The sequence below is a fragment of the Aethalodelphis obliquidens genome, unplaced genomic scaffold (assembly GCF_003676395.1).
Source record: "Aethalodelphis obliquidens isolate GAN/ISIS:26980383/991018 unplaced genomic scaffold, ASM367639v1 scaffold3, whole genome shotgun sequence".
NCBI lineage: Eukaryota > Metazoa > Chordata > Mammalia > Artiodactyla > Delphinidae > Aethalodelphis > Aethalodelphis obliquidens.
Genome location: NW_020837947.1, coordinates 73,747,543 through 73,762,893, shown reverse-complemented (window position 1 = coordinate 73,762,893; position 15,351 = coordinate 73,747,543). Strand labels below are relative to the sequence as shown.

General features: G+C 35.1%; 1 protein-coding gene across 1 annotated transcript in view; it reads left to right on the top strand.

Moving 5' to 3' along the window:
* The window catches only part of LOC113612207 (2-oxoisovalerate dehydrogenase subunit beta, mitochondrial), a 143,541-nt gene that overhangs the window by 75,193 nt on the left and 52,997 nt on the right, over positions 1–15,351 (top strand). The window contains exon 2 of the mRNA XM_027091886.1: positions 10,397–10,483. Coding sequence (XP_026947687.1) covers positions 10,397–10,483 — 87 coding nt within the window. The remainder of the gene's footprint in view (positions 1–10,396; positions 10,484–15,351) is intronic.

Below are 15,351 nucleotides of genomic sequence, written 5' to 3'. Positions count from 1 at the left end.
CTTTTGATCATTCCTTAGAGAAGTGTTGCCTTGGTAGACAACCAGCTGGCTTTAGAGAAAATTGTACCCCAGATACATGCTTAAAACAGCAGTTTAAACTGTAACTGTCTGACAGTCTTGGTTTTGGTTGGGGTCACTTTTTTATTCACGGTATTCTGGGAACACAGGGTATGATGTCAGTTTGTACCCTTAAGACTCCTATGATGGCCAAACATAGTATTTTCCTCTGTCGTCAACACTTGAGAAAAATTTACCAAATGGAGACTTATGAATAGAATGGAAAAGAGTATTAGTAATGGTTTCTTTTAAGAGATAAAAATTCATTTTTTCAATGTTATTTTTAAAAAGACCTTAGGTGTTGAAATTTAAAATAAAAAAATTGTTTTTACCAAATATAACTTGATTTTTAATTCCCGTATTCTGCCTTAACAATCTTTAAATTAATTTCTTTCGTTCTTGAGTATGTCTTGCCCTAGGACATTGTGGCAACCCATATTACATATTAGGGACCCATATTAGGGACCTGGGTTAACTCATCTGTGTTTCCCCAGTATTGGCACATGTGAGTGGCTCAGTAAGTTGTTTTTGACATGAACCAGTGACCTTTGGAACTTATATAAGATTAAAAGCTATATAAGCTTATATAAGATTAAAAGCTGGGAAATTGCATGTAATACTCAAATAAGATGATGATGGTGATTGTCTGGTTTGTACCAATGTTTCAAACTGTCTTAGTTGGCATTAGTCTGTCTTCTAGTTATTAGTCTGTCTTCTAGTTATTGGCAGAGTATGGACTCCAAGCTTCTATAGTATGTAAGTAGATTCAGTTGTTCCTTTGGACGGGGGATTACTGGTGCTGTTACTGATTACAAGTTATCTTTGTGATTCCAATTAGCTGATTTACCATTGAAGATTTTTTGATAGAGGAGTGCTGTCTTACATAATCAGTTGGGCAAAGGATCTATGTGACATAAGTCATCTTAGGAAAAAATGTCCTTGTGTCTGTTTCAAAATGGAGGATGATGAGGAAACCAGATGTAATGCTTTTTCAGAAAAGAAGACATAGTGAACAGTTGAGTTTGATGATATATTTTTTCATAGGGTATATAATATTCTGAGATTTTATTTCCGGTCCCCAGAGGGACCAATTTAAGGAATTTGATGCATTAAGCACTTTGAAAACACTATTTGTATCAACAATAAAAATCAAACAGCCTGATTAAAAAATTAAAAAGGAAAAGATTTTAAAAATTAGTGACAAACACCACCAATCATTAGGGAAATGTAAATCAAAACCACAATGAGATAACATCCCATACCCATTAGGATGGCTACTATCAAAAAAATTAAAAAAAACAAGTGTTGATGAGGATGTAGAGAACCCTGTGCATTGGTTGTGGGACTGTAAAATGGTACAACTGCTATGAAAACTAGTATGGCCATTCCTTAAAAAATTAAACATAGTATTACAGTGTGATCAGCAATTCCACTTCTGGGTGTATATATATATATACACCTAAAATAAATGAAAGCAGTGACTCAAACAGATATTTGTACACCCATGTTCATAGGAGCATTATTCACAATAGCCAAAAGACAGAAATAATCCAAGTGCCCGAGAGCCTGAATAGATAAACAAAGTATGGTTTATAAATACAGTGGGATAGGATTCAGCTTTAAGGAGGGAAATTTTAACACATGTTATAGCACGGATGACCGTTGCAGGCATTATGCTAAGTGAAATAAGCCAGTCACAAAAGGACAGCATTGTATGATTGTGCTTAGATGAGGTTCCTAGGATAGAGACAAATTCATGGAGTCGGAAGTAGAATAGTGATTGCCAGGCCCTGGGGGAGGGGAAGAATGGGGAGTTACTGTTGAATGGGTACAGAGTTTCTGTTGGGGAAGATGAAAAAGTGCTGGCATTGTATGGTGGTGATGGTCGTACTACCATGTCAATGTGCTTAATGCCACAGAACTGTAGTTAAAAATGATTAAAATGGTGAAACAACTAAAATTCTGTACATGGCATTTTCATTCAGCCCGTAATCATAACCTAGGTGCTAAACTAGGTACACGAGTTATCTGTGAATTTTCAGCCTCTTCCCACAACATGCAATATATATATAGTATCATGGTAACAAAAGAATAGTACTTGAATGAAGGTAAGCTGCCTAAATTAATAAATAATCAATGTAGTGAAATGGCCCTGCCAGGGGTCTTTACTACTAGGTCAAGTTCTGGATTTGCCAAGTAGTGTGTATAGCAATTGTACTACCACTTTCTCATTTATTATAGAAATATAAGCATATTTGTAGTAAGGTTAAATTACGTGGTAATTCTGAATGTTTCCTGCTGTTGCAAACTTCAGAGAAGCAGCCTGGAAGAGCTCAGGATGGTTCTAAAAATAGAAGCTGTAGGAGATACAACACCCTGATTGTCAAAAGTACAGCTTGGCTTTTTAATTGTCCTTGTCAACAATTTTATAAAATTCTACAACATGGAAGTCAATAATATTAATATCCAAATGACATGTTATAATTTCTCCTTTTCATAAAAGGAAATGGATAAGAGTTGAAGTGGAGACAAGTTTATGGAAATATTTTGAGTCCTGCTGAGAAATGATAGGGCAGTGATAAAAATGCAGATCAGAAAACAAGTTGGGAAATGGCTACCTCAGTCTTTGAGAATTTGCTTTGGCACACACAAAAGTAATGTTGATTCCTGTAGGTGGCTATGCTTTGCATGATGTTTAAGCTAATGCGGAAAATGAAAAAAAAACTTTTAAGACATATTTATTTACATATTTTCCCATGTTTCACTACATATCTAATAAACATCTACCAGTACAATACCTTTATTACCATGGTAACATGAACTCTTGTCAAAAGGAAAGGAAATTTATGTTCAGTACCAAGGAAAGGAAATGTTCTGTGTGTTTATTACAGTCATGCATTTACAAAAGATCTACATAAAAACAGAAACATGTTTAGTACTGCTAACTTCTTATTCTAAAATCAATCTAGAGTAGGAAAAATAGATGGAAAGAGCTGGCCCAGGGTAGTCCTCTGTTAGAACTAGAATGATGATTAGAGCTTAGTTTTTAGGACTCCCTTTTTATAGCATGATTGGTCCCTCCTGACAGCTTCAAGCCATCAGAAAATTGGAAGCTTGTTAGTGATTCATTTAAATCACTGTGTCTAGATGCTTTTTTTTTTTTTAAGCGGTACGCGGGCCTCTCACTGTTCTGGCCTCTCCCTTTGCGGAGCACAGGCTCCGGACGCGCAGGCTCAGCGGCCATGGCTCACGGGCCCAGCCGCTCTGCGGCATGTGGGATCTTCCCGGACCAGGGCACGAACCTGCATGCCCTGCATCGGCAGGCGGACTCTCAACCACTGCGCCACCAGGGAAGCCCTGTCTATATGCTTTTTACAAAAATCAATATTAAGAACATTTATTAAGCGTCCACATTTATAACCATATATTAGGTATTATAGTTAGGAATAGAATACTCGATACTTTCTGAATTTTGTGCTCTTGAATGATTTAGAGTTTGCTGGAGGAAACAGTATAGAGATAGAGATACACACCCTCCATAAAAAAGAGTACTCCCCCAAACAAAGAAACAAAAAGATGCTTAGGTACTTTTTCAAACTTTTAAGTTTAATAATGTATGCATGTGTCCCCAAATAATAAAATGAGCATAATTTGCTCAATTTAATGCATATTTGTCATATGCTATGTTCTGTGGTAGACACAAATATGGATAACAGAGTCCCCATCTTTGAATATGTGGTTTTGAGTGTGGTTGGAAGGGCTAATGGGACAGATGTACTCAGGGCTCTTCTACAAGGTAAATTGCTCGTGTTCCTAAGAGGTATAGCAGTGAGTGCTGCCTTGACCATGTGCCTGATTCTTGCCTTTGAACCCTGGTTTTAGGACTCAAAGAATATCCTTGCCTTGTCAGCCACCTCAGATTCTATTAGGAAGTGATTGCTAGGAGGTATATAATATGATAAGAAAAAGAAGGAAAAGGGTAACATAGGGTTTAAAATAAGGGAAAACCTACCAAGCTGGGGAGACCAGGGAGGGAGGAGTTGTGTAAGATGGGTCTTGACGGGGTGAGGGTTAGGGTTAACCTCCAGAATTTGGGGAAGGAAGTCAGAGGCAGGTAAGGTTGGGTCACAGTCGTGGAGTAGGGAGTAGCCTGACATGACTGGAGCCTGCAGGGACTGTGAAGAGACAAACTGGGAAGGTAAGGTTGATTGACAGAAGCACGTTTGTCTGACTTTTTTTTTTTTTTTTTTTTTTTTGCGGTACGCGGGCCTCCCACTGCTGTGGCCCCTCCTTTTGCGGAGCACCGGCTCCGGACGCGCAGGCTCAGTGGCCATGGCTCATGGGCCCAGCCGCTCCGCGGCATGTGGGATCTTCCCGGACCGGGGCACGAACCCGTGTCCCCTGCATCGGCAGGCGGACTCTCAACCACTGCGCCACCAGGGAAGCCCCTGTCTGAGATGTTTTGAAGTAGCTTTCAGAAAGATGTCTGCTTTTAGTTTTTGCAAAAGCGGTTTTTCCTAGGCTCGTCAGCTCTGATTATACCAATAATTCAGGCAAGAGAGAACCAGGGAGGATGTCTGAAATTTTCCCAAACACTTCATGCCTTTGTTAGAGTGATTTGCTCGTTCTTCTTCTGTTGACTTTATTCAGTTCTCTTTATGTTCTGCTTGCTCCCTTACCTACTTTTTCCACGTGGGTGAGAAAGCTCTGAGGATTTACTCTTTCTCCATTTACACCAATTTCCTATGATACCAAACTCTTTGTACCCCATCACTAAGAGCCTTGCCAAAATGGACTTTCCCGAACCATCTGTGGGGTTCATGACTCTTCTTTCTCTTTTAGCGTTGGTATTTCTCCAGAGGAACATCAGCCAGTGATCTGATTGTGTGTGACGCTCATGCTGATTAATCATAGTTGCTAGGCATATTCTAACACATTGTTAACTTGTGATTAATTGTGAAGTTTTTCTAGCTAACGTGTCAAATGCATTTGGCTACTAAACAAGAGAACATTTCAGAAACTTAATTTATCTGCAGAAATATTTGAGGCTAATTAAAATCATGTCCTTAATGCTTCTACATTATATAATTGTTATGAACACGCTCTTGATTGATGAAACAAAGGTGTACGACTTTACTATTACTTCCGCTCATATGTATTTATAAGCAGATTTGATTTCAAAAGGAACTGGTAAAGGCCAGCTTTGATGTTTCTTTTGCTTTTCATTAGCTTTTATTCAGATAGAAAATGTTAAACGGGCTGTAAATTGCCTATCCAAAGTGTTGCCTTTCCTACTTTATCTTATCAGCCATCAGAATAGGCCACTGAACTTGGTGTTGGTTAGGTTGAATTACTTTGTAGGAAGAAAATCTTGCCATAGGTTTTAAGTAAGAGATAAAAACTACACTTCTGCTTTTTGAATGTGCTGCACTTTCAGGCATGTGCCAGCTTAATGGTCTGCCTTTCTGTATCATTTTCTCCTGGAATGACAGCTTAACAGTTTTCCTGGTTGGATTGTGTTAAAATCTTTAGAGGCTACATTCACTAAAACATGTGTCCCACGTTTGGGCAGCCAAAATCTGTGCAATCGTTTTGATGGAGTTTAACTTAGCAACTCTGCTATTACCACAGATATCTTATTGCTAAAGCCCCATTAAAATGTCCTCAATTTGGAGTCTGTTATTTCATATTTACATTGTTCTGGGATGCGCTGAAGTACGCTTTTGCACTATGTTAAAAATGGATTTTGCACAGTGGTTTTTAATAACATCTAAGGGAAAAGAATCTGAAGAAGAATTTATATATATACGCACACACACACATACGTATATATAACTGAATATATGTATGTATAACTGGACCACTCTGCTGTACACCTGAAACTGACACAACGTTGTATAGCAACTATACTTCAATTAAAAAAAAGGACTTTGCTAAGAAAGCAGTAGCTTCAGGACATTAAAGAAGGGCGTGTTTAATATAGTTAAATTATTTTAATAGATTTTTATCTAGTTAACTTTTCTTGAGTGGCTACCACGGTCTGAGCATTGGGCTTAGGTATCCCTCATGGATAACTTGACGTTATGGCCATTAGTAATGATGTCTGGGCAGAAGATGGACTAAGGGGAAAAGTCATGAAGTGGCCAGAGCAGGAACAAGGTATCTTAAAGTTTCCATCAGAACGGGGGTGTCGCAACCTGTTGGTTGTTGGCAATGTCATCGTGTGTTCAGCATTAAGATTTGATGCCTCCTCTTGAATCCGATGGTGCTGATGCCCTTGGGGAGGGGATGACAGAAAGAGTGAGAAAGTGAGAATCTCTGGGAGAAATCCAGGGCAGACCAGTGCTCACCAACTTAACAGCCATAGGCTGTTTCACTCCTTGCCTTTCAGAATTGTTTTTTAAGTTTTCTTGACAAATTTCTCAAGGCCTTGTAGGGAACAAAGCTGTTCTGTTTCATGGTAGGGGACACAGAGATGGGTCCTCATCTTGAACTGGTTCAGCTTTCCCTGGTGCCATTAGCTGCTCTAACTCACCGCTACTCCCTCTGGGTAAGTCCAGAATCCTGGAGCAGATCTTAGTGGCAAGAAGTTGAAGAGGCAGATACTGGAAAATCCAGCCTTATGTGATCTTTCCTGGCTGTGATAGGTTTAGCTTTCATACTGAAAAGTTGTTTAAACTCTTAAAAATTTTTTTCAAGTGGTGAATTACATTTATCTCAGAAGAAAACTTGAAACTTGATATATCACTTTTTTTCTAAAGAAAAGGAATTTTCGATCCTTATTAGCGTTTATATCTATAGTGATTTATTTTTAAAAGGTTAATGGCTATCTCCATTGAAAGGCACCATATTTTTACTCTCTAAGTAGGTCAAAATGCTAAATTTGGCTAGAAAAATTTCCCAGCAGTTGGATGTCATTGTGCCTAAATGTATGAAAATGAAATGCCTGTTAAAGTTGACAAAAGACATAGATTAATCAGAATGCCTAGTTGAATCACAGAGCATGGAAAGAGTAACACTCTCTTCAACTGTGTATATTTGCAACGATCTCATTATCATAATATTAACAAAGTGTTAATATGAACAATTTCCAAAATAGAAAAGAAGCTATCTTCAGAAATTTTAGTAAACTGAAATTGTGAATGATAAAAAGCACATACCAAGTTGAATTTGTATTATACCTTACAAAATCATGGGATTCTATTATAGTCTCAGCCTTTCATGATGTATGCTAATTCTTTGAAACTGTCAGTGTTATGTCTATAGGCATTTTTCAGAATTTTGCTGTAATTTCATTTTATATATTTTAATACTTTTCAGGTACTAGATGATTTTAAGAAGCAGAAATGAAATTTAGGTGCTTTCACAATTCAATGAAGTAAAGTAAAATACTCAGCTCAGAGCCTAACACACAGCAGCTCCTGTGACAAGCAGTTGTTTATGATTTTGATCATTATTTCTGTGACTTCTTGTGTTGCTGTCCCCTCTCTCTCTCACTGGTTTGCTTGCTTTGACAGTTTCAAGAGCCTCATAGCATTATCACTTCTCATCTTGTGTCTGCCCTTCAGCTCTTGGTATTTTAGAAATTTCCAGAATTCCTTCCAGAACTGTCAGCATACAGTTCCTGATCCAAGAACTCACATGTTTACCTAACACACTTGCAGAGCTGTTGAAGAACTTGCCCTTCTTTGATACCAATAGCTGATTTCCCATTTTGTCTGGGGTCCAACAGCTTGAAGGTCAAGAGATGAGCTGGATATGATCTCGACATACAGCTATCATACAGAGCCTGGCGTGGGGGGGTGGCTGATTCCCTATGTTTTCACTGTGCCTCTTTGCTGCTGGGGTTTGGGACCTCAGGGTTCCCTTGTATCTGAAGCTAGTCCTAAGATAACAAAAAAAATTACGTTTTTTGAGATTATGACTGCAATGTCACATGTATTTGTTACCTTCAGCATTCATTTAAAAGGGCTTTCCCTTTGTTTTTATTTATTTTAGACTTATTGAGAATATTTTCAGTAATATAAAAATACTTTTCATTTAAAGTAAAACAAAACCAAAAGTTCTTTCCCTACAATTCCTTCACTGTCAATCTTCAGGAGAAACAAGTTTTAATAGTTTGGAATGAATCCTTCCAGACTATTTACACATGTTGGCTCAATATATATAGCTATGTTTACTGGTGTCTGTTTTTCACAAAAATGAGATCATATTATTCTGCAATTTGCTTCTTTTACTAACTAACTTGGCATGGGCACTGTTCCACGGCCTCAGTCTTTTTCATGGCTGTATAATACTCTGCTGTATTGATGTATCGTGGTTTATTTAGCTTTTCTCCTGCCGACAGATTTTATCTGCTCACACATCATGTTGCATGGACTCCAGGGCTTGGTAGCTTTTGTCCTGGGTACATCTGTGCTTCGTTTCCCCACTACATTCTGCAGGCTAGAGGAAGCCTGGAACATTTGCCTTGGTTGCTTATTGGGTTGTCATTTGATCTTGGATTGGCCTCAGTTCAGAGAAAAAGCACCAACTCTGTTGTGTGGGGTTTGAGGGGAACAGCAGCATTTTTATAGCTGTTTCTCATTTCTCCCTTCTAGCTGGGTTGTACCATCTAGCTGGGATGGATTTTGGCTGTATCATTCCTAGATGCTCTTATGTTGGCAGAGTTCTGGGATTCAGAGCTATAAGAAAGTTCTGATTGTCAAATCTGTTTCTTTAATCGGCAATCCTTAAAGTCAGGACATCTTTTTAGGGAATACTTTGAGAATACATTTGTTTTTTTCATGATTGTAGAATATTTTTGTCTCTTTATATTTCTAACCAGGTGCACTGAAATTTAATTTGTGACTTTCACATTGGCATAATTAACCACAGTCATAAATTCAAATACCAACATATTCCAAGGTTCATATTTCATTGGCGGGGATGGCATTCATTAAGGTGTTCAGAAAATTTCATATTCTTAAGTCACTATTCACTTAGTAGATACGGTAACTTATTTTTGTCATGGCTACTGGCCATATCTTGGAGTTTAACATCTGTTGGCTGAAACTGCTACACACTTTTGAAATTCTAAACCCTAATTGCCTAGAATGAAAGCAATATTTTAATTTATATACAGGCATACCTTGGAAATATTGAGGGTTCGGTTCCAGACCTCCAAAATAAAGTGAATATTGCAATAAAGTGAGTCACACAAATTTTTTGGCTTCCGAGTGCATATGAAAGTTATGCTTATACTATACTGTGGTCTGTGTAATAGCATTATGTCTAAAAAAATGTACATATCTTAATTTAAAAAATACTTTATTGCTAAAAAAAAGTGCTAACCATCATCTTACAATGCAGGGTTCAGTTTGTAAAAACTGCAGTTATGTGCAAAGCACAGTAAAGTGAAGGGCAATAAAACCAGGTCTGCCTGTAAGTTTTCTGTTTGGAAGATTTTTATTTCATGTTCCTAAAAGAGTAATGTAGAATTTAAAGAAGGTGATACAAAATTATTAGAAATGTAGAGGAGAAATTATGACTTCTCCTTTGTAATAATATGGTAACTGGGTAACATATTTTAAGCAGTAACTTGCTGTTGGTTTTAATATTTTTTACCTTCCTCCACACTGGCATCCTGCTATGATATCATAGCTATACTTTTTGATTTATTATTGTACAGAGTGTGTCATGCACAGTGGGAACAACCACACCAAGCCAGTGTCGAGAATACATCCTTATTTTCTGTGACATTTTCTAGTTTAAAATGGAGTTGTGGTCGTTAACCATATTTTAATACACTTGAACGAAGAGTTGTAACCCTTTTACTTTCCCGGTGATTTCTTCATGCTCGGTTTCCTTGAATGTCTAGTGGCTTGAGCTTTTCCTTTGCTACAGTTTTTACACTCTATTTTTGTGTTTTCCTTCTCCACACAAAAAATGTCCTAAGACTATTTATTTATATGCAAATATACTCCCAAAGGAACAAAAAGGCACTTTCATTCTTAGAGCTATATGAGGAAAAAAATGATATTCAGATACAAAAATGTGAAATACATTCAGTTTATAACACAAAAATATAATAGAAGGCATTTTTAATGACATACATAGAATTACAAATCTCATTTTTCTTTTGCACTAGGATTAGCTACTGAAAACTTTTTTAACTGCAAAAATCAAAGAACAGTCCAGCTGAAAGGGAGTTACAGCTTATTTGGCATAAAATTGAATTGCTAATTTTTAATTATTTATTGGATTTAAATAATTTATTTTTATTACTTAATCAAAACTACCATCATATACTTGAAAATATGTATTCTCTTCAACATCAGACTTTCCTTTTCTCTTTCAGTCTGTGATCAAAACAGGGCGGCTGCTAGTTAGTCACGAGGCTCCCTTGACGGGCGGCTTTGCCTCTGAGATCAGCTCGACGGTTCAGGTAGAGTAACTTTTTGGCACTGATGTGAGCGTTTGTGCATTTGCATGTGTCTATGCGTTTGTGCATTTGCATGTGTCTATTCCAAGAACAAAATTACTTATCACAATATATAAAAGCATGCACTGTTTAGAAAAGTACATTTTCCCGTCTGACTCCAATTCACTGTCCTTTAGATAATGGTCTAATTACATCTTCTAGAAAAGAAATCTTAAAAGCTGAAAATTCCTTAATAGGAAGAAGGAAGTTTGAAATAATCTTAGTAAACTAATGTCAGTTATGTTTGCTAGGATAAGAGGAAAAGAAAACTCTTAAATTTGAATGGGATATTTCTCTTTTAATAAAACTTATCATGATGAATCTTATCATGAAACGTTTGATTTATAAAATTGATTTAAACAGCCTTCACCTTAGAAAAAATGAATCTGTCAAAAGTCAATAATTTAAATTCAGTAACAAATTTCACAATCAATAATTTAATTCATTAATCTGATTAATCATATGCTATTGGCGACACTTTAGGAATGGTTTAAAAACATTTCTTTTAAAAAAGGGTTCAGTTAAGATGCTGCATATCAGGAAAAAATTCTACAAACCTCTTTATGGAGGATTTTTACTTAAAACTTTCATTCACATTTATATCATAGATGGGAATAAGATGACAAATGTTTCATTTTTCCTAACTTTTTAAATTAAAAATTAAATAACTATATTTTAAATGGAAAGTTTGTATGCATTTTACATTCAGAGTATCTTTGCAGCTAGCAAACATTTTACTTCTCTTTACTGGTGGTAAGATGATTTTATTGTTAATATACATATAAATTGAAAATTTCTTTAAGAGTATATGGTTAAAAACTTGATATAAAATTATGATATATGAGCACTAATGATTTCTACCAATAAAATATCTTTAAGTATGAACTGACAATGTTATAAATATTTTAAAATTAGATGAATCAAATTTAAACATAAATATTTAAAAAACTAGATCAAAAGAATTCATAATTATGATAAAAAATTATGCTGTTGTTTTTACATGTGGTATACATTTTTCACTAACAAAATTAAGAAAATACTTGAGTTTTGTAGATTTGTTGTCTTCCTTATTATAGAGACTACAATTTGAAACATATTGCTTATCATTGTGTAACATAAATACCTGGTATTTACTGTGCATTTTATTCATTGAGTAGCCTAATGTAGTATCCCTGTAAAGAAAAAAAAAGGGGGGGCTTGCAAGAATGAATCACTAACACCAAGATGGTATTCCAAGCCAAAGGCAAACTGTAAAGAGAAACTGGGATTTTCTGATTCCTAGTTAATATGTGGTCCACTAAACCCATCTGGCTGTTGCTAATGGAACTTTATCTGACAGCTTTGTTTCATTTTGCCCACTGAATGTCATCTTATTGTTATCTCAAAACTTTCACTTGCATTTAAATGTAAAAGGAAAGTAAATAAACATGGAATTAGAAATTATAACTAAAGTCCACTTTCTCTAGACGTGCTTTTAAAATTTGAATTCCATTGATTACTATAAGCTGCATAGAATGTAACATATTTTTTGGCTTGGAAAAGAATTAGAAAGATTATCTAGCCTAGTGTCTACTGGTCTTGAATAATATGTGGATTCGTGTCAAAGGAAAATTGTCTCTCGGGCTCCAAGAATACATTTGTGAATTCCAGTTTGAGGAACATCATATCATGAGTTAAATATAGTCACAATAAAAAGCTTACACCATCAAGATCATAAACACTGTATCAAAAGCAGATCCTGAAATTATATGATAGTAATCAGTGGTTAAGGTTGTGAAAGAGATTATACAGAATATGGTCATATTTTTTTTCATAATATGAAGACACCAAAACAAAGACCACACCTTATAATACTCAGACTCCCAAAATATGCCCACTGATCCTGGGTGTCTGAGGTCTGAGAAACCCTGACCCAAACCAGCTGGATTCCTTTAACAGATGAGTGTTTCTCATTCAAAGTGCTTGTGATTGACCTGATTTTAAAATTAAGTGGAAGATTTGGGACTAGGACAGGAGTCTTGAGTAAATGTTGAGTATGTACATATGCATTCTTTATTCAAAGTTACCCCCACCCCATGAGGAAGATAGAAGTTGGATTCGTTATAAGATGTTCTCTGTTTTCCATGTTTAAATCTTTCAACCAACTAACCACAAAATAAATTACGGAAATAATGTAAAATTTGTAGAGAGGTCTTAGTTTGATATTTTGAGGAATTAGAATTTAGATTTATTAATATGAGGAAGAATTACAAAATGCTCACAGTTGATTTTGCTTAATCAGATTTTACTTGTACAAATGGAAAGTGTGGAAAATGAATTTTAACAAAATATAATCAACATTGGATTTCCAAATGTTTGCCTGTGTGGCTTTTATGTATTGACAAGGAAGGAAAAAAAAAACTAGACACCTTGTTGGTGTTCTGTTTTGTTTTGTGTTTTTGGTTTGTTTGTTTGCTTTTTTGGTAATAATGTTTGCATACAATATAGGGTAATCTGAATAATGCAATCTACTTTTCAGTAATTGTTTCATGCACATATTCCAATAAATGCAGCATACTGTATTGAGCACCTTCTTTACGGAAGGCCTCATTCCCTATTGTAAGTGAAGCCTGTATCAAATTATCCAAGTGCCTGGGCTTCTTTGAACTGAAATCACTTAAGTGTGAGGTGCAGCTGCTTTCACCACTTGGAACGGTTCATGTTTCTGTATTTCTTTTTGGTTGTGTATACTTTGTAACATTGAAGAAGATAAAGCAGGGTTAAGATTTTGAAAGCAATTTTCTGGAAGGGCAGGGAAATGGTACATAGAGAACTTTTCATTGTTGTCCTAAAGAAGTTTGAAATTAGGGGTGAGAATGATCTATACGTTTGAGCACTATGGATTAAAATGCTGAGTTACTCTCATTGTATCAATGTAAATTTTATGTGAAAGTAAGCACACGCAAAAACAATCTGCTCCAAAACCATTGTTTTGTGGAAGGTATTTGATAGCTCTTTGAAAGTTCATGGTTAATCTTACAAAATTGCTCTTAATATTACAATATTTTAAGAGAATGATTATTAACAATAAAACTACTGTTTTAATACATTAAAAACTGAGAGTACCATTTTCTCTTTTGCTCAAATTTTAAATTAATTCCCATATTAAAAATCCTGAAGAGAATACAGCATTTTAGACAGTATTTCTTTAAGTTTATAATTGATATTTTTAGATAGAAAAATTATATCATGCTCTATAAAATGAATATCAAGTAAAGGAACTTTTTTTTTTTTTGCTAGCTATGGGAAGTATTGCTGGCTTTACTATTTATTATTTTTAGTTAGACAGATAAAATATGAGAAGAATGAATATAAAATATGTTCATATTTTATTTATATAACTTTTCAATTTATAGCAGATGGCTCTTCTATCATAAAAGGAGTTCAGTGTACACAAGTATTTTCATGCCCGTTGCTTCTTTTTCATAAACCATTTATTTTATTATTTCAAAAAATATTTATTGTTAGTCTCAGTTTGAAGTAAGTGAAAATCACAAAAGTGATTAGGAGACTATATTAATTACACATAACATTGTAAACTTATATTGATCAATAGCTTCTTCATAAAATTTATATAAAATGCTTAGAAAAATCAAAACCAATCCACTGAATCTGAGAACTGCTTTGCATTCCTATTGGATTAATTTGGAAGCAAACTGGGAGGTGGAACAAGCTGAGTGAGGTCTGTTATATCTGGCTCTCCTCTGGGGAAGATTTCTTGGTCAGTCATCCAAAGCTTCACTTGTCTCTTCCCATCTAATTTTACATTCCCATCTGTTCTCACTTTGGGGTGAGGGAACTTTTTCCTTCTCTCCTTTGACACATACCGAAACTTGGAAAAGAACTTGATTTGTGGAAAAGTGCAGAGACAACAGAGTTTAGCTAATTCATTGACCTCACTGTGGAGTTTGAGCAAAGATTTCGTTGTTTTGGAAAATTATATGACTTAGTTTGATGTGATGTTTGTATTCCTCAGCTTTATGTAACCATAGTTTAAAAAAAAAAAACAAAAATTTTACTGTGCAAAAGAGAATATGTTAACCTCATCCATTTAAATATTTTGCCCAAATTAATTTATATTATAATTCTCCAATGAAGTATTCAAAATAAGCATTATTTATGAATATTAAGACCAAATAATTCCTGGCATTTTAGTAGCTTTAATCAGTGTACTTTCTTTAAGCCTTGTAGAAACCAATCTTTATTTTTAATTTCTAATACATTCCCATAATGATGAACTAAATCTTGACTCTGATAAGCTTGGGATAATAATACAAAAAATGTTTGTTGTTTTTTTTTTTTCCTTTCTGGATTCAGTGCTTAATAAGAGTGCCAAAAATTTTAGGGATTGGGGTTGGCTTAAAGATTTGAATTTTTTTTTTTTTTTTTAACACATGGAAGCAATAAGTCTGCAATAAAGAGTCCAATTGGAGAGTATGGTAAATTTCCATACCATTGTTCCATCCTTTCTATGCAGTCTCTATTCGTAGGATAAGAACTCAGAAATTGTGCATACAGACATATATTTTTAAGGTAATCATATTCTAAAAGTTTGAGAGGGTTTTATAGGGTTTACATTAATCATCGCGTAAAAGGAAACTTTCCTAATTTTCAAGTAAAGGAATTTTGCTTTTCTCACTCTTTCATGTTAGAAAGGACTATGCAGAAGGATTTTTTTTTCCTATAAACTTATTATTACCACCAAATTTACCAGCACTCTGTTTACCAACGTCAATCTGAAGAAGAGGGATAAGGTCTTAAATGGTCTTGAGATTTTTACACTGTGGAAAATA